This window comes from Peromyscus californicus, unplaced genomic scaffold (genome assembly GCF_007827085.1).
Source record: "Peromyscus californicus insignis strain IS unplaced genomic scaffold, ASM782708v3 Scaffold_22__1_contigs__length_63687245, whole genome shotgun sequence".
In the NCBI taxonomy this organism is placed as follows: Eukaryota; Metazoa; Chordata; class Mammalia; order Rodentia; family Cricetidae; genus Peromyscus; species Peromyscus californicus.
Window position 1 is genome coordinate 10,186,105 of NW_026294525.1, and position 26,170 is coordinate 10,212,274.

The 26,170-nt window shown below is 46.9% G+C and overlaps 1 protein-coding gene across 6 annotated transcripts in view; it reads right to left on the reverse strand.

Moving 5' to 3' along the window:
- Positions 1-26,170, reverse strand: part of LOC128118345 (palmitoyltransferase ZDHHC14) — a 453,489-nt gene that overhangs the window by 169,826 nt on the left and 257,493 nt on the right. The window contains exon 9 of one of the 6 annotated variants that reach the window (XM_052750898.1): positions 11,234-12,222. The exons of 4 other annotated variants lie outside the window; for them this stretch is intronic. In XM_052750898.1, coding sequence (XP_052606858.1) covers positions 11,866-12,222 — 357 coding nt within the window. In that variant the 3' untranslated portion in view covers positions 11,234-11,865. Of the gene's footprint in view, positions 1-11,233; positions 12,268-26,170 lie in introns of those variants that run through there. One more of the 6 variants, XM_052750897.1, reaches the window with a different exon arrangement.

Sequence of the window (26,170 nt, forward strand, 5' to 3'; positions counted from 1 at the left end):
AGACCTGACCAGTCAGGTCAAGTCTGCCCAACATCTACAAACCCTGGGGGAGCAGAATGTTTCTGACGCCTCTAACTTCCTGAATTCTGACAACAGAAGAATCATAAGCTGCTGCTTTGGGGACTCGGAGGAAAGGCAGGGGTCGATTTAAGGACTTGGCTGGATGACAAATGGTTTGAATTGTCCCCAAGTGTTGACCTCTAGTCTAGTGGGATAACTAACAGCCCACACATGCCTAACATTTGGGGGACCTTTGAGGGGCAGAGCATCACACAATTGATCTCATCTCTGTCTTCCCTTGAGTCGCTGATGCCATTTTAAAGATGGAAAAGGCGAGGCTGGCCCATTTAAGGTCATGAAGATGATGTGTACTCAAAACAGCCTGGCGTTAAGGGCTGTGTGGGATCAACACCCACATTCTTTTTTTTTTTTTTTTTCTTTTTTGGTTTTTCGAGACAGGGTTTCTCTGTGTAGCTTTGCGTCTTTCCTGGAACTCGCTTTGGAGACCAGGCTGGCCTCGAACTCACAGAGATCCGCCTGCCTCTGCCTCCCGAGTGCTGGGATTAAAGGCATGTGCCACTACCGCCCGGCAACACCCACATTCTTAACACTTGTCCAGACTTCTCAATGCCAAAGACTTCACTGTTGGCAAACTCATATTTTTCTGGAAAGCCAGAAAGAAGAAAGACCACCCTGGAAAATTCTGAAAGATAATTAGGAAGTCCTATTTCTTCCTGCTGGTAAGTCTGGGGCCAGGTATGGGCCTCAGAGGGGAGCCAGACTCTGCCGGAAGGAGACACATATAACCTGGCCCCCTCGTTGGTGGCTGCCAAGTGTTTGTGCACAAGATGCAATGGTCTTCAGTGGGACTGAGTTGTGTCCCCTGGCATTTGTAGATTGAAGCACCACCCCCATGTGACTATCCTTAGAGACAAGGCCTTTAAGAAGGCAGCAACTCTTAAAATGCCAGAATTAGGAACACCTCCTCATGTTTCTTTTTATAAACAATGTATTTCTTTAAAGACTTCCATCATGTTCCCTGGAGAATTAGGAGCATGAAAACCCCTTACCTCTTTAATGCCTCCTAATCTCCTATATTTCTACATATGTTAAATTTATCCAATACATTGCTTTTCTTTTCTCTTTCTTTCTTTTTTTTTTGATCTAACGTTGTTGTCTGGGTCTTTAAGAGGATTAGCTCTATGTTTACAAAGATTCCTTCTGCCAGCTCCTCTCCATCTTCCTACAACTTGCTCATTTTCTTGCTGAGCAAATTAAGTTAAATAAAAAGTCCCCCCAACACACATACCCCATGTTATACATGTGGGCATGCAGGTGTGCTGGCCTGTGCAGGCACATATGGAAGTCAGAAGTTGACATTGGATGTCTTCCTCAATCACGTCTCCATCTTAGGCTTTGAGACAGGCTCTCTCTCACTGAACCTGGAAATCCTCCCATTTTGTCTACACTGGCTGGCCCACTGAACCCTAGGGATCTGCCTGCCTGTCTCAGCTCCCCCACCCACCCCCGCACTGGGGTTATAGGTTTGAACCACACATGGGTGCTGGGGGCTGAGTCCATGTCATCGTGCTTGCATAGCAAGCGTGTTAACCACTGATATTCCTGGCCCCAGTAAACACCAGATTTGAAAAAGTGCTAAACCCAGAATGTTTTACGGCTCCCGTCACCCTCAGGTAACGTATACATAGTAGTACAGAAAGGCACTTTGTGTCTGCACCACAGCTTAGAGCAGTGCTTCTCAACCTTCCTAATGCTGTGGCCCTTTAATACAGTCCCTCATAGTGTGCTGACCCCTAACCATAAAATTACTCTCATTGCTATTTTTTTTTTTTGTTTTCAGAGCTGAGGACCGAACCCAGGGCCTTGCGCTTGCTAGGCAAGTGCTCTACCACTGAGCTAAATTCCCAAGCCCTCTTGCTGTTATTGTAATGTTGCTACTGCTATGAATCATAACATAAACACCTGATATGCAGGATATCTGATATGTCACCACAGGTGAAAGGACCATTTGCTCCTTGAAGGGGTCATGACCCACAGGTTGAGAAACACTGGCTTAGAGGCCCTCCCTCTGAGAGGGAGATGGTAGATTTGGGGAACCATCCTAAGGTCCCTCAGAACACAGTCCAGGTGCCACTCTCTGCTTGGACAAAGTACAAAAACTACCCATGATTTGGATATCAACTGTTGTTGGTTTTTCTTTGTCTCTTTTCTGTGGGTCTGCCACCCAGCTTCCATATGGCTTACTTATGAATGCCCAGCCTTAGCTTGACTTAGTTTCTAGCCGTCTTTTCTTAACTTGAGTTATCCCATCTACCTTTAGGCTCTGGGTTTTCCCATTCTCTTACTACTGTAAGTCTTACTCCTTTTTTTTTTTTTTTTTTTTTTTTTGGTTTTTTTGAGACAGGGTTTCTCTGTGTAGTTTTGGTGCCTGTTCTGGATCTCGATCTGTAGACCAGGCTGGCTCTGAACTCACAGAGATCCGCCTGCCTCTGCCTCCCAAGTGCTGGGATTAAAGGCGTGTGCCACCACCACCCAGCCTAAGTGTGTAACTGGGTGGCTGGCGCCTGATGTCCTCCTTCTTCTCTGGTTCTCCTCGACCTCTCCTCCCAGATTTCTTCTTCTATATAATCTCTCTGCTCTCCAGCCCCATCTATCCTTTCTCCTGCCTCACTATTGGCCGTTCAGTTCTTTATTAGACCATCAGGTGTTTTAGGCAGGCACAGTAACACAGCTTCACAGAGTTAAACAAATGCAACATAAACAGAAGTAACACACGTTAAAATAATATTCTACAACAATCAACTGCAAGATCGGGGCTCCCAGAATCATCCTTAGGTTTGAGTACTTACTAGAAAGACTTGCAGGGCTCAGGAAAGCCCAACTCACAGATGTACTGAAGTGGAGGGATCCAATTAAGTCAGCAGAGGCAGAGGTGGGTGGGGCAGGTTCTGTAAGAACAACCCCCACCTTTCTGATCTCTCCCAGGAGGGCCATACCCATCTATCCTAGGAACACTGGTGAATACCACTGAGTGGGAAGCTCACCCATTCTCTAGTCCAGGGTTTTGACTGGTGGCCTGTTGTGTAGACATGGTGACTGTCTCTTGGTTGACCTCTATCCCCTCCTGAGAGGAGTTGATACCGTTTGGTATCAAATGGCTCAATGCCCTCGGGTAAGATACTCTCATCAGCCAGAACTTACCAGAGCTTAGAGATTTCCTCTTAGAGTTAAGGGCAGAGGCCAGACCCCTGTTTGGTGGGGGTGATCTTTGAGTGGATGGAGATAGTGTTTTGTGTGGACTGGTGCCAGCCATGAACTGCTTCTGTGCTAGGATGAGGTAAATAGAGACACTGATACACACATTTGGAAACTTCTGGTAGCATTTAGGTGGAAGTACTATGTGTCAGGTGATCTCATCATGGAGTACTATGGCTTTTCTTTTGTATTCCTATTTTTGTTTTTCTAGTAGTTTCTTTTAGCCGTGGTTTAGTGGTTAAGAACACTTGATGATGTTGCAAAGGATCCAGGTTTGGCTCCTGGCACTCCTGTGGGAACTCACAATCATCTGCAACTTTAGTTTCAGGGGAGCCAATTCCCTCTTTGGGCCTCTGAGAGCACCAGGCACACACATGATACACAGACACACGTGCAGGCAAAACACCCACACACATAAAACAAAAATAAAAACAAATAGATTCATGTGCCATGGAGGGGATAGTTCTTAGAAAGCAGAAACTGCTTTTGTTTGATGAAGGTTGGGCAGTCACTGGCCTTGGCTCTGTGCCCACTCTCTCTACAGGTTCCGAAGCCCTTCTGCTTGGTGTGGTTTGGATCTTGATTGATCCAAGGCCATGTGCTGCTAAGGACTTGCTCACCAGCCTGGTGGCATTGGGAAGTGGCAGAATTTTGTAGAGGGGTGGTACAATGGAGGGAAACTAGGTCGTGGGGGTGTACCCCTGAAGGATACGGGACCCTGACCCCTCCTTACAATGGAGGGAAGCTAGGTCACAGGGTACACCCTGAAGGATATGTATGGGACCCTGACCGCTCCTTACACTGGAGGGAAGCTAGGTCATGGGGTGCACCCTGAAGGATACAGGACCCTGACCCCTCCTCTTTCATTTCACTACTTGATCACCTTGAGGTAGGCAGCCTTCCCCACCACATGCTCTGTGCTATTGTGTTCATCTTTGCCAAAGGTCTCGAAGCACTGCAGCCAAATGACCACAGTCTGAGCCTTGGAAACTATGAGCTTAAACAAGTCTTCTCTCTTGTAGGTGGATCCACTGGTTTCCAGGGGCCCTTTTTGTAATATGAGGTAGGGTGGACAGATTAGATCAGTATTTTTTAAAAGTTTGTTTTGGAGATTGATTAGAAAATACTTACGTTATGGCCCAGCTCATTCTCACATAGGCAATCTTCTAACCTTTCTAGTGTAACTTATTCCATCTGACAGGAAGATTATAGTCTGGACCATTAAGCAGATGTTCTGACCCACCCAGTAAGGATACTTAGGTGGGAAAACTGGAGATGGTCTTAGAGGAACATTGGGCAAGATTTCTGTATGTCTTCTGCTGGGGCTGGGGTGAGCCAAGAATCACGAGCAGGCTTGCAGGAGTTGGCCAGGGTGAGTTCTCCAGGTTGACTTGCTTATAACCGATTATTCTTTTCATGAATATGTTACTCAGGGAGTCCCTCCTGCCTTTATAGCTTAGAGTGAAAACCCACAAATGCTTAAAATCCCACATACTCACGGGAGTGCTCTCTGCTAACTGCCACTGTCTCTGTGTCAAGGAGGTAGCAAGTTTGTGATGGACCTATAACTCTCAATCCTTCCCCCTTCCTTGGTCTGTGCCTGAATCTCACTTGAGAGCATCATGGACTTGCAGTGACTTCATGGTCTTGTCCCAGCCTGGTGGACTACCTACCTACTACACTGGTTCCCTGCTGTGGAGTATCTCAGCATCCCAGTGACAGGCAGATCACTCCCGGTGTCTCCTGGTGCCTTATACGAACTCACTGACGCTTATATATATCACTGATTATTTATTGTAGTTCCACTAGTTACCATGGGTTCTAGAAAAGGATGTAGATTCTGCTTGGTTTGTTTTTAAAGGAAATGAAAAGGAAAAAAAAAATTCTACTGGTTCCTCTTTTAGAAAAAAATCACAGCTTCCTACCCATTTCAGAAAGAATCAGCCTCTTCATGGCGGCAATGGGGACTGAAGAAAAGTCCCGAGGGAGACTTAAGTCACAAAAGTCATGGTGGGGAATGAGTGGGGAATCTTGACAGAATCAGGCACCAGCCCTGGCCTTTTACAAGACAGGACATGTAAACACCAGCCCAGGCAGCTGCAAACTCACACTCCCAGTCCTGAAGATGCAGAGTCCCGTGGACAGTAGAGAGTACCACATCCCAACTGGCTGACATGTCTAGAGGGGACCTGGTTCCCTTTGCAGGATGCCTGATCGATACCCTGTGTAGCACAGGAGGTGGGGGGTGCATCCTTGGGAAGAAGGGAAAGACAGAGACCCAAAGTAGCATGGCATGAATTTGAACTGGTGACTTTGTGTATGACAAAGAGGCTCTTCATGTTCACACTGTCAGCTCCTTTCCAGCATGTTCTGGGACTAGGTCTCATCACTCACAAGGGAGGGAGCATCCATGGATAGGGTCTTGCTGGGACTTCAACTTGATCTGAGCTTGGGTACATGAAGAATCCTACCTGGCATTTCAATGACAACGGGGTTAGAACAACCTTTGGTGGCCTCTGAACCCATCTGGTCTCCTTACCTCCAGAAAGCATGTTTTTGTAGATCTGACTTAACAAATTAATTACATTTCAATCCACAGACTAGATCCCAATCAGAAAACACAGGTGCCACGGACAGATATGTTTGCCAACGAGATTTCTCAAAATAGATAAAAACAACCTCTGCACACTGTCTTCTTTTCTAGAGTGGGAGAGAGGAGGGGAGTGAGGGCCAGGCTTACTCTAGCAACAGGAGAGAAGCATCGGTGGGTGAATGCAGAGCTTGCCAATGGAGAGGAGAATGAGTGGCAAGCTGGAGGGCCTTGGCTTGATGTTTTTTCTTTTTTCACTAAATATGGGGGCAAGGTGACCTCCTGAGCACTCAGTTTCGCCTTCTTCCTTGACAACAGAATCTCAAGATCTGGGGTAAAAATGTGTTCAGTGAAAACCTATTCCCTGGTTTCTTGCTCAGCCAGGAGTGGTCATGTGAGTTCACACTGATCGTGGAGAAAGCAGGGACCTCTGGGAGCATTCTCTCAGGGAGCAGGCTCCTTCCCTTAACTCTTCTTCCTGGAATGTGGCTTTGATGCTGGAACCACAGGGCCTGTCTTGTGACCATGAAATGACCACTGGAATGAAAGCCACTTTTTGTTTGTTTGTTTTGTTTTTGTTTTTTCGAGATAGGGTTTCTCTGTGTATTTTTGGTGCCTGTCCTGGATCTTGCTCTGTAGACCTGGCTGGCCTCGAACTCACAGAGATCCACCTGGCTCTGCCTCCTGAGTGCTGGGATTAAAGGTGTGTGCCACCACTGCCTGGCCTGAAAGCCACTTTTAAGAAAGGCAGAATGGAAACAGAAGGTCTGTACGTGCACTAACGACATCACACTGACTCTTCATTGCCTGTCTCTGTGCTTATTTTGCAGGATGGAGAGGAGAGCTTATTTTCTAAGTTGTTACTATTTGGGCACACACACACACACACACACACACACACACACACACACACACAGAGCTTGTATGTTGATCTTTTTCTTCCTACTCCTTCTTGGTCAAGACACTATCTCTCTCATAAAGATTGAAGTTTATATTTTATGTAATTGGCAGTCTTTAAGGAAAGGAGAAAATGCTTTTTCATTCATTTCAGGTAGAAGATCAGTCCTCTATGCACTGATTATCTCATGGCAGGCTCTTAAAGCACATAGCTTTCTGAAAACACGAAAGGCTAAGGCCACCACAGGCTATAGATGGCAAGGCCACCACTGCCTAGGGTCAGGGCTTTGAGTCTATTAAGAGTTTCAAGTTCCTTACCTTTTTTTCATGACAAAATGTTTGACTATCATGAAATATACAGTCACGGTGCTCTGAAGAAAAGGTTAATAAGACTTAAACCTTCTTGTTCTTTTTTTTCTGGAGCCTAAGCAAGATAGCTTATTTATCTAGAATTATTCATTTAACTAGAATTTAAAGGCATGTCTACCTGGCTCTGTCCTGAGGACTCTTTTATCCTCTCCAAGACTTAAAATGTCCAGACAAACTATGAGTTGTTAATTCATACCTCTGTCATATGACACACACACACACACACACACACACACACACACACACACACTCACTCACTCACATATACACACACACACACATACACTCACATACACACATACAAACACACTCCTTCAAGTTGAAGTCATTTACCTAGTTGTGGGATGTTCTGTATGGCAAATGTGTTGCTCTGATTGGTCAATAAATAAAACACTGATTGGCCAGTGGCTAGGAAGGAAGTATAGCGGGACAAGGAGGAGAATAAAGCTGGGAAGTGGAAGGCTGAGTCAGAGACACTGCCAGCCGCCACGATGACAAACAGCATGTGAAGATGCCGGTAAGCCACGAGCCACGTGGCAAGGTATAGATTTATGGAAATGGATTAATTTAAGCTATAAGAACAGTTAGCAAGAAGTCTGCCACGGCCATACAGTTTGTAACCAATATAAGTCTCTGTGTTTACTTGGTTAGGTCTGAGCGGCTGTGGGGCTGGCAGGTGAGAGAGATTTGTCCTGACTGTGGGCCAGGCAGGAAAACTCTAGTTACAATGTAGCTGCAAACACAGTTGCTGTAAAAGAATCTAATCTTCTATCTTCCAGTTATTAATGGTCGGATTAATGCACCAAGCAGCTCTTTTTGAAAATTCGCTGGGTCACATCATCAGAGTCACATCCCATGGCGGTAGAGGATTTATCAACTATTTGTATGTGATGGTTACTTGAGAGAAAAGACACATCATTTACTATTTCAGTGAACACTTACTGAGAGGATGGAGAGACAGGAGAGATGGGCAAGGGGGAGCAGAGAGGAAGGTGCAGAGAGGGGAGGCATTTGAGCAGGGGAAAGGTTTGTGTGTAGAACAAGTGGGTTAGGGAACTAATCAGAAAAGGAGAGGAAGAGGGAGAGAAATGGAGGAAGGGGGAGCTGGATTTCAGGACATGATCCAGAGAATTATATGAGCTAACATGGAAAACAGCAGATGATGTCCTATGGACAGACCTCCAGAAGGTCAAAGAGACCACGGGAAATTAAAATTCATCTATAGTGCTCTTCCTCTTGGATAAGAATATAGTAGGTTCCCACAAGCCAAGCATTCAATGCAAAAACATAAATATCAATTTAATTTAGGCTCAGTTTCAGAATAGTTTTGAGGTATTAGCTAGAACATATATCCAACATTATTTCCTTTGTTTCTCTTCTTACTTAACGAACTCAGTGTGCTGAAGAGTGTCCTGGTGTGGGCGGATACACAGTGACTCCCTTGGGAAAGGTCTGACATCGTATCCAGGTAGACCCCTAACACCTGCGAATGAACTCCAACCTGAAGCCATGGCTGGGAAGCAGGTGCTCCAGGCCCAAAGAGGATGGTGGGTAGGCTGAGCTCTGAACTGGAACATGTAGAAGTCTGGGCTGGAGAGGCCCCTGAAGGCTTTGAAAGGTTCCATCCTGGAGATGTCACCAGGTACTGCACCCAGGACACCTACTGCAACTTTGGTACATTCCTTTCTTGCTGTCGGTCTAGAGAGGGTCCAGGCCCAGGGTGTGAAGCACTAAGGCTAACCCACCCAGGTCTTGGTGAAACATGGCTTGCAGAACGGGGCCTGTATCTTGTTTTGCAGTTGAATGCTGCACCTTTGAATGTCCTTCTACCTTGTCCGAACCCATCGGTGACCCCGGTGGCACAGGCAAAATCTTAACAGACTCAGAGGTGGGGGTCGTTCTGAGAGACTTGCTGAGTGGAAAGAAGTAAATGGCACTTTGCTGGCTCGGGGTAGGATACAGCGGGTAGCTGAACAATCACATCCAAAGCTGGAATGAACAGTTTTCAAGTGGGCACAGCACAACTGCTGATTGCCCCTGGCACAGGCTGGCATGCCATCCTGTCCACTCAGAAAGCAGGTCTGGACCAGGGTGCTCCAGCTAAGTCCAACCTTCAAGTGCTTGAGAGGCCTATGGTCTCTGGAGCATTCCTGAGAGAATGGGAAGCAGATGAAATTGTACCCCCACCCCACGTGTGTTAATGGCCCAAGCCTTAATAGCATAGTAAAATATTCATCTTATTTTTTTCTAGCTAGCATTCTATCGATTGCTAACTCTCTAGAATCATTTAGAAATGTCAAGGTCTACTCAGCCACACTAGATGGATCCAGTTAACGGGAAATGCAGACCACTCACCTCTCTGGGTGATGCTCTGCCCCCCTATCACTGACTAGGGAGCCCCGAGAGCCCAGTCACTTATTTCTGAGAAACAGAGGAAAAGGCTGTGGACATTTTGTGGCCTTTACAATTTCAGTTGTTTTAGTGACTTGTCTCATTTAACCGCTCCCTTGACCCTGAATAGTCTTGATTCATCTTTACCAAGCTCCCCAAACCTCTATTTGATAAATGGTGCCACATATGTATAGAGGATGGGGTAGAACAGGGTAACTGATAGGTATATTTGATTCTCAGTTTCCTTAGGGGATTAGGTCTAGAGGCCCATGGCAACCCCAATCTATGGATATCCAGGTGTCTTATGTAATACTGCACAGGCATATAGAGCATGCACATACCCTTCTGTAGATATCGAATCATCTCTAGGTGGTTTATACCTAACACAGTGTAGTGATATGGAATAGTATTTAGGGGCTATGCCAGGGAAAGGAGTCCACACAATTCAGTATAGATAGCCTGCCCCCCCCCCAGTATTTTCAATTCATGGTTGATTGAATCCATAGACGAAAAGGAGGAGACGGGGGTGGGGGGAACTGTATTAAGGGACTTATCTGTCATGTTATCATTGTGTCTTGGAATTTTTTGAATGGAGCTGTTGGAAGAGGGGCTGGTCACAGGAAATTGGCAACAACTATATTGGGGTATTGGGAATGGCAGGGCTCTAAAGATAAGCCCCCTCCCCCCGACTCCATAGAAACTGGGAAAAGACCAGGCCACACTTGATTTCAGGGTGAGGCTGAGCCAAGATTTCCTTTCTCATCACCCTAACCCTCTTCGGGGACAGGTGGGATGCAGGGGTGGTTGAGAAGGTGTAGAAGGGTCCTTGTGGGGGGGGTCACTTTGTTCACAGGTGGAGCATTTGACTGTGTGTGGGGTTGTTTAAGCAAAGTCCTGCCCTAAATTACAAATAATCAGGGGGTCCAGAAGACTACAAAACAAAAACGGGCTACATATAATTCACCTTCCATTTCTATACTGCCACGGGGTATAACAGCAAAGGCAACTTAAAGATGTCACAAGGAAGACATCTGCAGCCATTTTCAGGATGACTGTGTCGTGACCTGATCGGAACCGGCTCTGTCCTGAGGAAAACTATCTCTACTTTCTTGTATTCATGTGGATTTGATGTCGGATGTGGAGATGGAAAAGGAGACTGGAGAGCGAGGGTTGGGGAACTTCTTGCAGCTGCTTTCTAGTCTGGTTCCCTAAAATGCTGCTTCCTTCCAGATGACAGATGGAGTGAAGCCGCCATCTTATCGCCATCCTTGTGCGTGTTCAGCCTAGAGCATGATCTACCTGACCTCAGGTTCGGCATAGAGCCAGCGTCTCTTCCTGAGGACCGCGAAGTGTGCCTATGAGGTTCTGCAACATTCCAGCATCACATGGAGCTGAGGAGACAGCCAGACAACATCCCTTCTCCTGGGCACCCTTCCCTTCACCTACTACCCATCCTAGCTGCGTGGGTGGCTGTAAGTGCAGAGCAAACCCTGATGAGCCTGTTTTAAAAACAGATCGCAAAGGGGAGGGTGTCGAGGGCTGGGGTCTGTTGGCAAGCTCAGCTGGCATCTAAGAAGCCACCCTGAAATCCCACGATCCAAAGATCTGAATTTTGACTCTGCTGAATTATTCCTCACCAGAGATAATGTAAACAAACAAGTGACTATTTGCATATAAGCTGTTAAGGACAACTGCATACAGATCAAAAAATAACAGAGGAGTCATTTTATTGGCTGTCCACAGGAAGTTCATCACACAGGAGGTGAGGACTGCCAAACAATACAACACCCCATCTAAGCACTGACAGAAGGTTAAATGTCTGCTTGGGGCAGGACGGACCCCCGTAGCCCTCTGCGGCAGGGGACGTCCATCCGCATACAGCTAAGTCCACCGCAGGATGGCATCGCCCACTGGGCTCAGTCTGTCTCTCTGGAAAGTTTCACAAGATTAAAAAGAATGAGAGGAAGTAAAACAGAGAAAGCAGCATTTCTTCTGGAATACCACCACGGAACACATGTGTGGCATGCAAACCCGTGTCTGGTCGGCTTTTCCCTTTAGGATTTTTGTTTTGTTTTGACGAACAAATGGAATGGCGGGTCGATTTCAATTAGTAGCCTTACATTAAGTGCAATTTCAGTCTGGCCACCAGTATCGAGAAAACCTTCCTTGTGTCTGTCCCAAGAGCAGCCGACAGAGGGTGCTGCATCCACGCAGCTTCTTCCAATTCCAGGCTCCTCCTTCTCCTGGCCCACCCGGCAGATTCCAAACAAAATGTCCACTTGGCTACGTCCACTTTTTTTTTTTTTTGTTTGTCACCTGTGTCCCAGGGCTGCCCATGCAGGTCACACGGAGCTGAGCTTTACCAAGCCCCGCACGGAGTCTTCGTGCAGCGAGTCCTGGCTGGCCAGGCCCAGCAAATGCATGGTGCGGCTGTGTGCCAAGGGACTGCCTGCCCCCAGCATCCTTGGCGGTGAGGGTGCCTCATCTGGGGTCAGAAACTGGTGGCCCCCGTGTTCGTCCTTCAGGGGCATAATGTCTGAGAGCGTGGCCTCGGTGGCAAGGTTGGGCATGGAGGAGGGTGGCGTGGGCTGACCCAGCGTCAGGCTAGCGCACGGGGTGCCCAAGCCCGGCTTCCCAGGCATATGCAGCTCTTCGCTGGTGAGGCTCGGCTCGCTCTGAAGCAGAGGAGTGGCTGCAGCCTGTAAAACGAATTTGGTGCTCTGAATGCACTGGTCTTGGTCGCACTGGAGAGCAGCGGGAGCCAGCAAAGAGAAGGTAGAGAGGAAGCAGGGAAGGGAGAGAGTGAGACAGGGGAGGGTGGGTGTGGGAGAAGAGAAACTGTTAGTGACTTGTCAGTAAGGCAGAGGCAAGGAGCAGACACCCTTAGGAGAAATCCTAGCACATAACGCGTACAAATTTGAGTGGCCGGATAAAGTGCTCTGATGGACAGGCACTCACCGGTGACCTCCAGGGTGCAACATCAGCTATAAGCGATGATACTCATGGCCTTCATTCCAAACTTAAAGGATGCCATTTACAAATAATCCCAGCAAAGAGCCACAGGATTTTCCCACCCTCAGCAGTAGAGAGCAGTACCTCTTGTAGGTTGAGACCTTTGGTTTTTGTGTATAAATTTGTATGTGATATGCATGCAAGTGTGTATACATCTGTGTGTGTGTGTTTGTATGGGCACCTGTGTGTGTGTGTGTGTGTGTGTGTGTGTGTGTGTGTGTGTGTGTGTAGATGTCGAAATCAGGTATCTTCCTTATAGCTTATAGTGAGGCAAAATCTCTCATTTGAACCCAGAATATACCAGTTTGATTAGTCTAGCTGGCCACCTTACTCCAGGTACCCATTTCTGCCTCCTGTGTGCTAGGTATAGGTGGGTGATGTCACACAGCGGTGAGACACATTCCTAGTGTGTGGGATGAGGATCCCGATTGCTCTGCCCACCCTGGCTTTGAAGTGTGTAGAAGCCTGAGAACAGCCAGAAGACACGGCACAGAAGATGGGAATCGTAAACCCCATCCTGCTCGGAGCCTCACAGTAGAGCAGAAAGCAGCTTTACCACAGCCAGGAGGAGGACTGAGTGTGGATCTTGGGTCACATCACTAGCTGATGCCCCACTCCGGGGAGCAAGTGTACTTTCTTTCTTTAAATAGAAGGACTATAAGGCACCCAGGGGCTGGGGGGCTTACTCAAGACCTCCTAACTAGATGGATCTGGTGTTTGAAGCTGGGGTCCTTTGACGGCAAATCAACAACTACTACATAGGATACTTGGTAACTATTGGCTTTACTTGGCTCAGTATTCCCTGATTTTTTAAGTCACGGCAGAACCACATACTAATTGCCCTGTTACTGCCAACAGGCACAACCAGATGTGCCACGCCATTCAGTACCGGCAACCCAGAAGCAGCCAACAGGAACATGTACAAAGCAGCCTTAATGGGGTCAGTGAGAGCAACTGCCTGAGCTTGCAAATCTCCACTTCATTCCCTGGTGTGTGTGCACCCTTCCTAGAGCACGCCTTTCTCAAGTTCCCTATTCTGCCTACTTCAGAAAAGATGGTGGGCATCAAGGAACCTCCATATGGGTTTTGCTTTCTTTATGGCAAAAGTTAGACATTTGGGCAAAGAAACCTGCCCTTGCTTCAATTGCTGACATTGTACTGTCCAAGCTGGACCAGCAGGATGAAAAAAAAAAAAAAAAAACAACTGCCAAACTTTGCCAAGATAAGCTAGGACAGCCCTTCAGAATTTCCTGCTTCTCAGAAATGTCTGTCAGATATACTAGGCCTGTAGGACAAAGATGGATGCCCCAAATGTTACAGAAGAACTTTGGGTGACTGTCCAGACAGCCAGATGTCCCTGTTATTAGGTAACATTTCAACCTTCTGGGGTCTTTGATGGAGTTGAAGACTAGATAATCATAGTTAAAGTTTTCCTTAGTTATGAGAAAAGATAAATTAGGTATAAAACTTTAAATTCACAAAGATAAAATAGAATATTTTCTCTAATTTTGCCAAATACAAATGGAATGGATATTATAACTGTAATTCTTACTTGATAACTGTTTTTGTTGTATATAATTTTACTATGTTAAAGTTAAAACCTTCCTTTTTTAATTAGACAAAAAGGGGGAAATGTGGAATATTCCTTTACACTGTGTGAATATGAGTCTCTATGATTGGTTTAATAAACAAGCTGACTGGCCAATAGCTGAACAGCATAAGGTTAGGCGGGAGAGCCAAACTGAGACTGCTGGTAAGAAGAAGGGTCGAGTCAGGAGTTGCAGAGAGAAGCAAGATGGGCATGATGTGCTGAAAAAAGGTACCAAACCACATGGTAAAGCATAGATAAGAAATATGGGCTAATCTGAATGTAAGAGTTAGCTAGTAACAAGTCTGAGCTATTGGCTGAGCATTTATAGTTCATGTTAAGCCTCTGAGTGGTTATTTGGGGGCTGCTATGGGACAGAAACTTCTGCTTACAGATGAGAAGGCAGAGGCTCCAAGGAGTTGGCAGGTATTAGAAGTTTAAAGCCCCTGGCTTCAGGGCTAGAGTGGAATTCAAAGGGGAGCTCTGGGCGGTGATATAGCCTTGGGGGCGGGGAGTCTTGTTTCATCCCAGCCAATGGAATCTCAAAGAAACCAGGAAGAGGGGATGTGAAGCTACAAACAACAACTATGGCCTGGAGGTGGGGCGGGTCACATTCTTTGCATATATCTTTTCTTTTTGTCACAGAGGCCCTCTGGAGCAATGCAGTCCCCATACCTGTGTCTTCTCCTATGATACACCCTTTGGTGTTTTACTAGGTAGACTCAAGGCTTGCTAAAAAAACAATGCAAACGCAGTCTTAGTGTCACTGGCTGGAACCCTGTTGAAAATGCTTTACAGGTTTTCATGGTGACACTTGGTGCCATCTGGGCTGTGGAGAAGCTCAGCTGGTGAAGTGTTTGCTGTGCATTCACTAGTGAAGGGGTTAAACTCTCCTACTTTCACAACTGAATTTAGGTTCCAGTTCTCTGAGAAGGGCAAGCAGGTGTCTTTTCCACCAAGGGCCATCTATCTACAAGGCCCTTACCTTCAGGGTCGAGGGAGAGGACAATCACAGAGGGTCTGAGTCAGCCTCACAGTGTCTCAAGGACAAACCCAGCAGCCCCTTCTGAGTCACATCCAAGCTTGTGCAGATGTGCCCCAAAATGAGAAGACTAAACCTCAGCCAATTAGAAATATACTAATACAACTGCTGCTTGCTTAACCAATTATGGAGTTGACCTTGAAACTCCCCTTAGCTGTGCTTAAAAGGAGCCTGAACACTTATCTCGGGGGCGTCGTCATTTTGTACAGGTGAGCAACCCCACATGCATGTGGTATAATAAACACTCTGTTCTTACATACGATTTGAGTCTGGGGTCTTCCTTCAGCGTTTCCTAGAACCCTAGAACTAGGACCTGAGTATGATTCCCAAAATCCATGTTAAAGAAAGAAAGGAAGGGAGGGAGGGGGGGGAGAGAGAGAGAGAGAGAGAGAGAGAGAGAGAGAGAGAGAGGGAGGGAGGGAGGGAGGAAGGGAGGGAGAGAGAGAGAGAGAGAGAGAGAGAGAGAGAGAGAGAGAGAGAGAGAAGCCAGGCATGGCAGCATATATCTGCCATCCCAATGCTGGGAAGGCAGAGATGGGTGGATTCTAAGGGCTGACTGGCCAGCCAGCCCAGACTCCTTGGTGATTCCAGGCCAGTGAGAGACTCTTTCAGAAAACAAAGTGGGCAGCACGGGCAGAACACCACCAGAGGTTGACTCTGGTCTCCACACTCACCCCTGCCCCCACTGTACCCTACACTCACAGTGGCATACACACGGGCATGTACGAACACACACTTCTGCATAAAGTCACTCAGCCATCTTTCCAAGTGTCTATTTTAACCCTGACTTCTCCACACATTAAAAAAAAATTGTATGTACACTGGTGTTTTGCCTGCTTGTATGTCTGTGTGAGGGTGTCAGATCTTGAAGTTACAGACAGTTATGAGCTGCCATGTGTGTGCTGGGAATTGAACCTGGGTCCTCCAGAAGAGCAGTTGGTGCTCTAACAGCTGAGCCATCTCTCCAGCCCCCACACATTGGTTAAATGTCTTAAAGGATGGGTAGGCATAGATAGTTGCAAGTACTCTCTGGCTGTACTCTGTGTTCATAGGCCTCCTTAGCCTCCTCCTAGCTTTATCTGGTGCTAGTGAGCACAGGTTTGGGACCACGAGACTAAGGGCTGAAATCCTGCTGCCCCCCGTGTCTCTGAAAACCATCCGACTCATTCAAATGGACTCCTGTCTAGAAAACCAGCCCCTTCTGGGGGCCCACAAGACCCAGGTCTGCCTGCAGGGTATTGTCCAGATCACTGTTCTATTGAACAAGGAACAGGGTGGGGCTTCATCAGATTCTAGCCAGTGATCACAGGAAGGTTCTACACACTGGAATTTATAATTTCCGTACTATATAGTGTCTGCAGTGAACATCTCCCTCGAGAAATTAAATCAAATGAATCAGGACTGTGCAGGGCTGTAATTGTATTATATATATACACACACACAAATAGACATTTTTTTCAGGTCAGAATTTTTCTATATTTATCACACTGTCCAAATTCTAAGGATGATGATTGGATGAACTGCCACGGTGGTGAATCCTATTTGCGAATATTATAGGTTTGGAAAACAGCCAGTGTTTTCAGGGTTACTATGGAGATGCTCAATAAAAAATATTCTCACATCCTTTTTTTTGACCTTTGCTTCTGGTTTCTATTTCCTCTTGTTGATTAAAAAAGTCTTTTAAAAGTTTCATTTATTTCTTTATTTATTGTGTGCGCGTGCGTGCGAACATGTATGTGGAGGTCAGAGGACAACCTTTAGGAGTCGATGCTCTTCTTCTCCCCCCGACCCCCTGACCCCATGGATCCCAGGGCTCAAACTCAAGTCGTTAGACTTGGCTGCAAGCAGCTTTAACCATTAAGCTCTCCTGCAGCCCCCACTCTTGATGTTTATAGTTAATTTTATTTCTTTCTCCCTACACGTTCTGTTTATTTTCCCTCCATGGTTTTTCTTTGATAGATTCCCTTCCCTGTGCATTTCTTCCATTCTCCCCCCTCCCTCCCTCCTTCCCCCTCTTCTCTCCTTCTCTACCTCCCTTCCTCTCTCTCCCTCACTCTCACACAGGCACCAATGCTCTCTCTCTCCCCCTCCCTCCCTCCCTCTCTTCCCTCCCTCCCTCTCCCTCCTCCTCTCCCTCTCCCTCCTCCTCTCCCTCCTCTCCCTCCTCCTCTCCCTCTCCCTCACACACACAGCCCAATGCACACACTCTCTCTCCCTCCATCCCTCTCCCTCCTCCTCTCCCTCTCCCTCCTCTCCCTCCTCTTCCTCGCCCTCCCCCTCCCTCTCCCTCACACACACACCCCAATGCACACTCTCTCTCCCCCTCCCTCCCTCTCTTCCCTCCCTCCCTCTCCCTCCCTCCCTCCCTCCCTCTCCCTCCTCTCCCTCCTCTCCCTCCTCTCCCTCCCTCCCTCTCCCTCCTCCTCTCCCTCTCCCTCACACACACACCCCAATGCACTCTCTCTCTCCCTCCCTCCCTCTCCCTCCTCTCCCTCCTCCTCTCCCTCTCCCTCCTCCTCTCCTCTCACACACACACCCCAATGCACTCTCTCTCTCCCCCTCCCTCCCTCCCCCCACTCTCTCACCTTGAGCCTTTTTCTGTCTCTCTGCTTTACCAGCTTTTTGAGGACTTTTTAACCCTCCAGCACTAGAGGGCACTATCACCACTTGCGTGTCTCTCTGAATTTGGTGGCTCTGAATCTAAGGTGTATTTGAATTTATCTAACATGTTAGATAATCTTTAGGAGGAATAAGTGCCCAGATTTATGATGGTGACAGTTCATCTACATGGACAGCACATGGAAAAAGAACCTTAATATTTTCATTTTCAAAAAAATCCTTTGAAAAGGGCCACATTAATCAAACACTGGTTATATCATATAAAATTACTGGGCTTTTTTTTTTTTTAGATTAAAAATTGTTTCAGATACTGAATGGGAACAGAGTAGAAGCTGGCTGTGGATGAGTGTCTCCCAGCAGACCTCTGTGTCGGAGTGCTGGGACTTTTGCACTGAGCCACAGCCCAAGGCAGTGTCCATGTTTAAACGTTAAAGAAATTATTTATGGTTTCAGATGTTCCAATGCCACACATGAGATGACCATTTAATGCTTCAGTATGAAAGTACCATAGAGGGGCCAGCGAGCTGGCTCAGTGAATAAAGGTGTTTGCCGCCAAGCCTGAAGACTCGAGTTCCCGCTCGGATCCCACACGATAGAAGATCAAGCTGACTCCCATAGACGTCCTTGAACTTCCACACACACACCATTGGATTCATGTGTAGATATGTGTGTGCACATGCACATACACACACACACACACACACACACACACACACACACACACACACACACACAACATAAATAAACAAATGTAAAACAAAGAGAAAACCTTAAAAAAAAAAAACCCAAAACACCAGCAAGATCATTTACTTTCAATTTGTATAGATTTTGGGTAAAAGTTTACTATTCTGGCTGATATCTGAAATAAACCTAGTATTTGGAGGAAAGTTTGCCTTTTTGAAATGCTAAGAATTTTCTAGGCATTCTGTACACATATTTACAATGGCTTAGATTCCTTGAAGCTTTTGCTCCAATTCTGTCAAAAGGATTCAAGCTGGAAAGGGTTTACTTCCGCTGGGCTCTGAAGCTCTGTCTGGGGCCTTCTGGGCACTCATCTATAGTCAGAAGACCACCGCCCCTTCCAGAGTCTGCCTGAAACGCAGATTTGGGTTAGGACGATGATTCGGCCTTCCAGTTTGCTGTGTTACTCTTTCCTAGTCCGTGCTTCCCAGGTTCTGCAGAGACTCCTGCAGCCCTAGTTAGTCTAAGAGGGCAACCGCTGCCTCAGTCTTGTCTGATATTGGATTAAGGGTAGTGTTAGTTTCCCATGACTCTGACAAAATCCTGGAGTGAACCAATTTGAAAAGAGGGCAGATTTACTGGGGTTCATGGTCTTAGCCCACGGTCACATGGCCCTGTGGCTCTGGACCTGGGAGACACAGTATGCTTTGGTGGGGATATAGCAGCGGAGAAGGCCTGTTTACCTCAGACAGGCAGGATGAAAGCAGAGAAAAGGGCTGGGTTCCCAAGATCCCCTTCAAGGGCACACTCCCCATGGTCTTTTTTTAACTAGGCCCTTCCTCTGTAGGATTCAACCACCTCCCAACAGGTGGGAACCAGGCCTTGAACATTTCAGAGCTGAACTCTAACAAGGAGGATATCAAATATTAAGTTATAGTAAGTTATTTTTAAAAATTACCAAATATACACTTATGTTATCTATACATTTAGCAAACGACCCCAAAAGGGTCTGTGTGGCTACAGCTTCAAAATATAAATATATATTCTGTTTCTAATGCTATTCAGAATGCATCACTTATTCACCAATCTAATGTTCATCCATTCTTCCTGACGTGGATGGGAGCTGGATGGCAACATCGTGTGCATATGCACTGTGACAGAAAGGATGTCATGCTGGGTACCTCAGAAGGCAGTGAGGAAAGGGGACTGGAGATGCAAGCCCCAGCTAGCATTGGGGGTGACCTGCACAGAACAGCAGGGTGGCGCCTCGGGATTTCACTGGCGTTCAGGTGACCGAGCTGTGCCTGCAATTACCTGTCCCACTTCAAGCTGCAGAGTCCCCTTACCATGCTCTAACATCCTCCTTTGGAATCTGTAGTGGAGGGAAGGTCACTTAGGAGCCCCACCATCTCCAGCCTACACGAGATGCTCAGTTATTGTTGGCTTTCCTCATTCCGGAGAGGAGAGGGAACAGACCTCCTCCCGGGTACTCAGGTGCCACCTCCCTACTAATATCTATCCATCTTTCTGATGCAGAGTCTCAGAGTTTTCATCTGAGGCCTTCAAGCCCACAATATCTCCTCCCTAAAAGACTGCTCGTTTCTCTAGGGGCACTTTCCCCACTATAGGGGAAATGCTTTCTTGATCAGGATACCCGTTCTAAAATAAACTGTGGGAACATACCGGACTAAAGATCCCTTTCTCTCCATTGTCCTTCCTCAGATGCTTCTCCTTTAAGGTCAGAGGCACTGGAGGTGGGTTTTGGTTACAATGATTATGGTGATTTGAATGTGAAACGTCCCCCAAGAGCCTTATATATTTGAACACTTGGTCTCTAGCTGGCGGCCATGTTTGGAGAGGTTGTGGAACCTTTAGGAGGTGGAGCTTTGCTGGAGGAGGTACACCACTAGGGGCAGGCTTTGCGAGTTTATGGCCTCTCTCCACTTCCAGTTTGCTCTCTCAGGCTTCCTTCTGCTGTACCTCCCCCACCGTTATGGACTCTCCCTCTGGAATCATAAGCCCCAATAAACTCTTCCTTCTATAAGCTGTCTTTGGTCATGGCGTTTTATCACAGCAACAGTAGAGGAGTCAACACAGAGATCATCTCTTACGTCAAATTCAGCAATTATTGCTGGAAGAGTAGGTAGTGAAAGCATGTCTCTGGACATATAGGAGCCTTTGCTGTCTCATGTCCTTTACTCACAGAGACAAGGCGCCTACTTCCAGGAGTGATGAGTGACAGGTACTGGACTGGTATACACTCTGTATACAAAAATGACCAGAGCGACAGACGCATGTGGTAGTAAGCAGTGAAAGTAGACTACGCACACTGGTAAATTCTGAGGAAGAAACTCACAGGTTAAGTTCTATGACCAAACAAATTCCCCAAGGACTAGCATTTGACCACAGCATGGCAGCCCTGCTGGGTGGGAAAAATAGAGGTCAGGTATGAGGATACTAGTGACTGGATCTGAGGGTCAGGACATTGGAGGATGCTGGGCAGGGAGGGGCTACAGGGAGTCTCCCATAACTCTTAGCACAGGGCTGTGAGCTCTATCGGGACTTATAAGTCAGTTGCTACAATGAGGCCAACAGTTGAATAGGGATGCTACAGGTTGAGATAGAGTGTGTTGATCTGGTCTCATCAACACCCTCCATCACTATCCCTGGCATCCAGCTAAGACACCAACAGTGCCTTAATAAGAACAACAACTGTCTCCTAGCCGGGCATGATGGCACAGGCCTTTAATCTCAGCACTCGGGAGGCAGAGGCAGGCTGAGCTCTGAGTTCGAGGCCAGCCTGGTCTACGGAGCAAGTTCCAGGACAGCCAGAGCTGTGACATAGAGAACATCAACAACATCAGCAACATCAACAACAACCGTCACAGATGGTGTGTTGATTACGTCAGAAGAGACTGTAGACAGGTCACACATTCAGGCACGACCTGGTTTTGTGACTGTGACAAATGAATCATGTTCTGCAGGAAAAGCTTGTGGAGTGTGACTAAAGCATAAAACACTCCTCTCCATAAAAACACCTCCACGGAGAAGCCCTGGGTAGGGGGGTTAGAAGAGCACTTCCCATGGAATCAGACCGTCAGCTCAGCCCCTGGTGAGCTGTGTTATGTACTTAACATTGAGGAATTTGTCTCCTCAATGGGACAATTAGCATGCTCTCACTTGGTCTCATTAACACCTCACCTTTGAGAAGATTCAATGAGATGCAAATAAATGCAAAGAATTGAGTCAAGTGACACACAGTAATTATTGACACAGTAATTAATCTCAACCTCATTCCCCTCCTCTCTCTCAACCAACACCAATTATTAGAGACTATTGTAGACACTGGGGCTGAAGTATTGAACAAATAGTATTAATACATTTATTACTGTTGTTACATTATTATTGTTAAAATTGGAAATTTTGTGTGTGTATATGTTCATATGTATACGTATGGTATATGTTGTTATGTATTAAAATTGGAAATTTTGTGTATATGATCATATGTATAAGCATGGTATATGTCCTTATGTGGGGTGTGGGTATACATGCCATCGCTGAAGCCAGAGAAGGACATTGGGTATCTTGTTCTGTCACTCTTTGCCTTATTCTTCTGAGTCAGAGTCTGCCACTGAAACTGGAGGTAGGTTGGTGGCCAGCAAATCTTAACAATCCTCTTGTTTCCGCCACACAGTGCCAAGATGACAGGTGTGTGTGCATGCCACGCCTGACTTTTAACACAGGTGTTGGGATTTGAACTCATGACCTCATGCTTACACAGCAAGTGCTCTTATTCGTGGGGCCATCTTTCTAGGCCTCCCGGTTGAGACATGATCTCATGTGGCCCAAGCCAGCTACCTTGTTATGTCGCTGAGGATGACCTTGAACTTCTAATCCTCCTGCCTCCGTTTGCCAGGTGATGAAATTATAGGCATGAGACACCATACCTAGTCTGAAATGCTTTTTTAATCCAAGTCAAATACTAATTCATTGAAATTCATATATCCCTGAAATTTGACTTTCATTCTCCTTAGGGTATGAATGACTGATGATAACTCTCTCCCCACAGTAGGCTTTCATAGGAGAGGGGTCATGAGGATGACAGGCTGTGGGGATGGAGAGACTATGGAAGAAACTCATACACACATCCACTTTCCACAGTTCTTCGCTAGGTGCCACAGAGCGTGGGGTGCAGAGTAAGAACTCAGGTCAAACTGTGTTTTCCTTAGGCAACCTCCCCGAAGCTCTGTACACCCGATTTCTTAATCTCTAAAATGGAGGCAATATTAGTGCCAGTCTCCTGGGGTCATTGTGGAGGTCATAGGCATCATCCATGCAAAAGTCTTGGTACAGCCTGTGAGAGGCTGCAGCTGCTATGTTATGGAAATGGTAAGCACACGTGATGTAGGTGGGCATGAATGGGAAGAGGTGAGTGGGTGAGAGTTCAGCTCAGTGCCATTCTTGTCACACAGCTGTGTCCTCTGGCCTCAGTCTCGTCAGTCTGGGACTTACAGCACGGGACGCTGGAGGTGTTCCAGGTGCTTGGACGGTAGGCTGGTTACTTTGCTGTCTACTTGACATAGCCAGGATCATTTGGGAAGAGGGAACTTCAGTTGAGAAAATGCCTCCCTCAGGTTGGTCCACAGGCAAGTCTGTGGGGTGTTCTCTTGATTAGTGATCGATGTGGGAAGGTCCAGCCCACTGTGGGTGGGGCCACCCCTGGGCAAGTGGTCCTGAGTTGTATAAGAAAGCAGGCTGAGCAAGCCAGTCAGCAGCATTCCTCCATGGCTTCTGCTTCAGTTCCTGCCTAAAGTTCCTGCTTCCCTTGATGGCCTGTGACTCAGGATGGGTAAGCCAAATAAACCCTTTTCTCCCTAAGATGCCTTTGATCGTGGTCTTCATCACAGCAATAGAATAAAAAATGAAGACAGATGCCAACAAGCAGATGGTAGAATGGGGCAATGGCAGCATGGTGGCCAGAAGCACTGGAAGGGACCCTGAAGGAAGGTCGATGTTGAGCTACCCCCTGTCCATCATTGCTGGGAGTACTCATCTCTCCCCAACCTGGCAAATTAGAGCGACAAGCTCTGGGCACTGAGCATTTTTCTCTCGGATTGAGGAGGACTGGAGTCCCAAGTCCGCCTGAGGACCTAGTTCTGACCTCTGGGTCCACAGAGACCAGGCTTATCCAAAGACTTGCTAATACTCTCATCGGTGGGTGGGAGCCTTGTGACCAAAAAGACTTCTTGCATGGAGCCACCCTGGGGTGCTCACAGCAGAGGCAACTCAGTGAGGTGCCCTTGAACTAGACTTTCACGTTTATCTGTCTGTGAGCCACTTCATTCACAAGTCACATGTATGCTCAGGAATTCTTAGGGAATAAGCAAAAGCCCCACACAAATCATTTATAAAATGTGATTAATTTTTTATGAATGCTAAATTTCATGACTAATGAAGCTGGCATGCTCATGGACTCCCGGAAACTAGGCATTTGCTAATTTAAATTTTGCAGTTTTCCTATTTCATAATTTGCTTTATTTTTCCAGGTCTTAAAATTCTTTTTGTCATCCTGGAAAATGCACAGGCACTTGTCCATAGCACCCAGTGGATTAAATGGCCGTGACCTTGCTCCCTTAGCCCATGGACTAATTTGATCTTCTCAAAGCTATTACTTCTAGGAGCCACACTGCCACGTATGACCCAAAGAAGACTTCTGTCTAGATCCTGGTGTCATGTTCAGGGTGGATGGAGCTCTTTTTGCTTATAGATTTGGCTAAAAGTGGAAAAGAGAAGAATGGAAAAAGACAGGCAATCGTGATACAGGTGTCATGAGGGTAAGGGACCCCTTCTTGACTGTAAAGGACAACTCCATGAGATGGAGCCCGTACTTGACAATGAGTTTGACAACTGAGGCAAGAGAAGCCATAGGCCTGGGGGAAATCTACTGCTGTCCTTCTGCTGAGCGAACACAGCAGTAAAACCACTCCTAGCGGCCAAGTGCCATCCTCATAGACCATCACATCACTCAGCCCTCACTAGAGAAGCTTCTTCTTGCAGGAAGTGGTGATTAACACAGAGAACCCCAACTGGACAATGTGCGGAGTGGAAGACTCCCTCAAGGCTCTGGCATCTATGCAGAAGAGGAGGCAGAAAGGGCTGAGGGATGACTTCAAAGAAACAGTGTTTTCCAAGCACAAGAGGCTAATGCACACATGGACGCACAGAGACCAACAGCGTGCACAGGACCCACCCAAGCACTTGCCAGACAAAATCTCAGTACAGAGAAGGGGAAGTGGGGATTAAAATCCCACCCCTAGCCAGAAAGCTATCTGCTGGAAAAGGGAAAATCAGTTTTCTTCAGTGGTGTGACACTGGGTGTATCAACCACAAGCCAGGGCAGAGCCCATGCTCAGGAGCAGTTAGCCAACACAAAACAGACTCAATTTTTTTTGGGAGTGCTTTTCAGGGTTTTTTCTTTCTTTTTTTTTAGAAAGAACATGAAGTTGGGTGGGTAAGGAAATTGAGGAAGATCTGGGAGGATATGGGGAGGGGGAAGAATATGATCAAAATAAATCACATGATAAATCAAAAGATTTTTTAAAAGATAAAAAGCAATCACCAGGGGTTGGGGATTTAGCTCAGTGGTAGAGTGCTTGCCTAGCAAGTGCAAGGCCCTGGGTTCGATCCTCAGCTCCGGGGAGAAAAAAAAAACAAACCAATCACCTCTGGGACTATAACAATCTCCACGTGTGAACCTTCCCCTGGGATTCTGACTGACTGGGAGTCTGGAGAGCTCCCAGGCTGGTGAAGTGATACTGCATCGGACTAAATTGTCTTTTCAGTTCTCCAATGGTAAAGGTCAGGTCAAAGAGCACCAAAATTGAGGACATTTTCTCCCAGAGTCATACAATACATCATGGACTGGCTTTGAACTCATAATGTTCCCGCCCCAGCCTTCTGAATGCCACCTCAGTCATGTCTCCCTCAGTCAAAGGCTGCCCCATCCCAGTGGTGGGGATTGAATCTAGGACCCCATGTATTCTAGGACCTCAAGTGTTTCACTGCTGAATTCTATCTGCCCTCAAGAGCTTTTAAAATAGAAACGTGTGTGTGTGTGTGTGTTGTGTGTGTGTGTGTGTGTGTGTGTGTGTGTGTGGCAGGGGATGCGACATCTTGCACCACTACCTGTATGACCCTGGGGAGTGTGATGGCTAATTTTCACTGTCAACTTGACTGGATGCAGAAGCACCTATGAGATTGAGGTACGTCTTGCATGTCTGTGAATGTTTCCAGAAGAAAGAGAGAGAGGAAGAGAGAGAGAGAGAGAGAGAGAGAGAGAGAGAGAGAGAGAGAGAGAGAGAGAGAGAGAGAAAGAGGAAGGGAGAGAGAAGAGAGGAGATAGAGATAGAGAGAGATAGAGAGATAGAAAGAGAGAAAAGAGAGGAGAGAGGAAGGGAGAGAGGAGAGAGGGGCTACCTAGAATGTAGGCAGCACAAACATGGGCTCTGGGGGTCTGGATGGAGAAAGGAAAGAGAAAGCCCGCAGAGCAGCAGCATCCCCAGGATGGGAAGTTCCTGCTCCACACCTCTTCCCTGCCAGGATGAACTGACACCAGGAGTCAAAGACTCAGTTCCCCACTTAGGTTACTTCTGTCAAGTGTTTGGTCACAGTATCAGGCAGGAACAAATACAAGCCAGTTACCCAA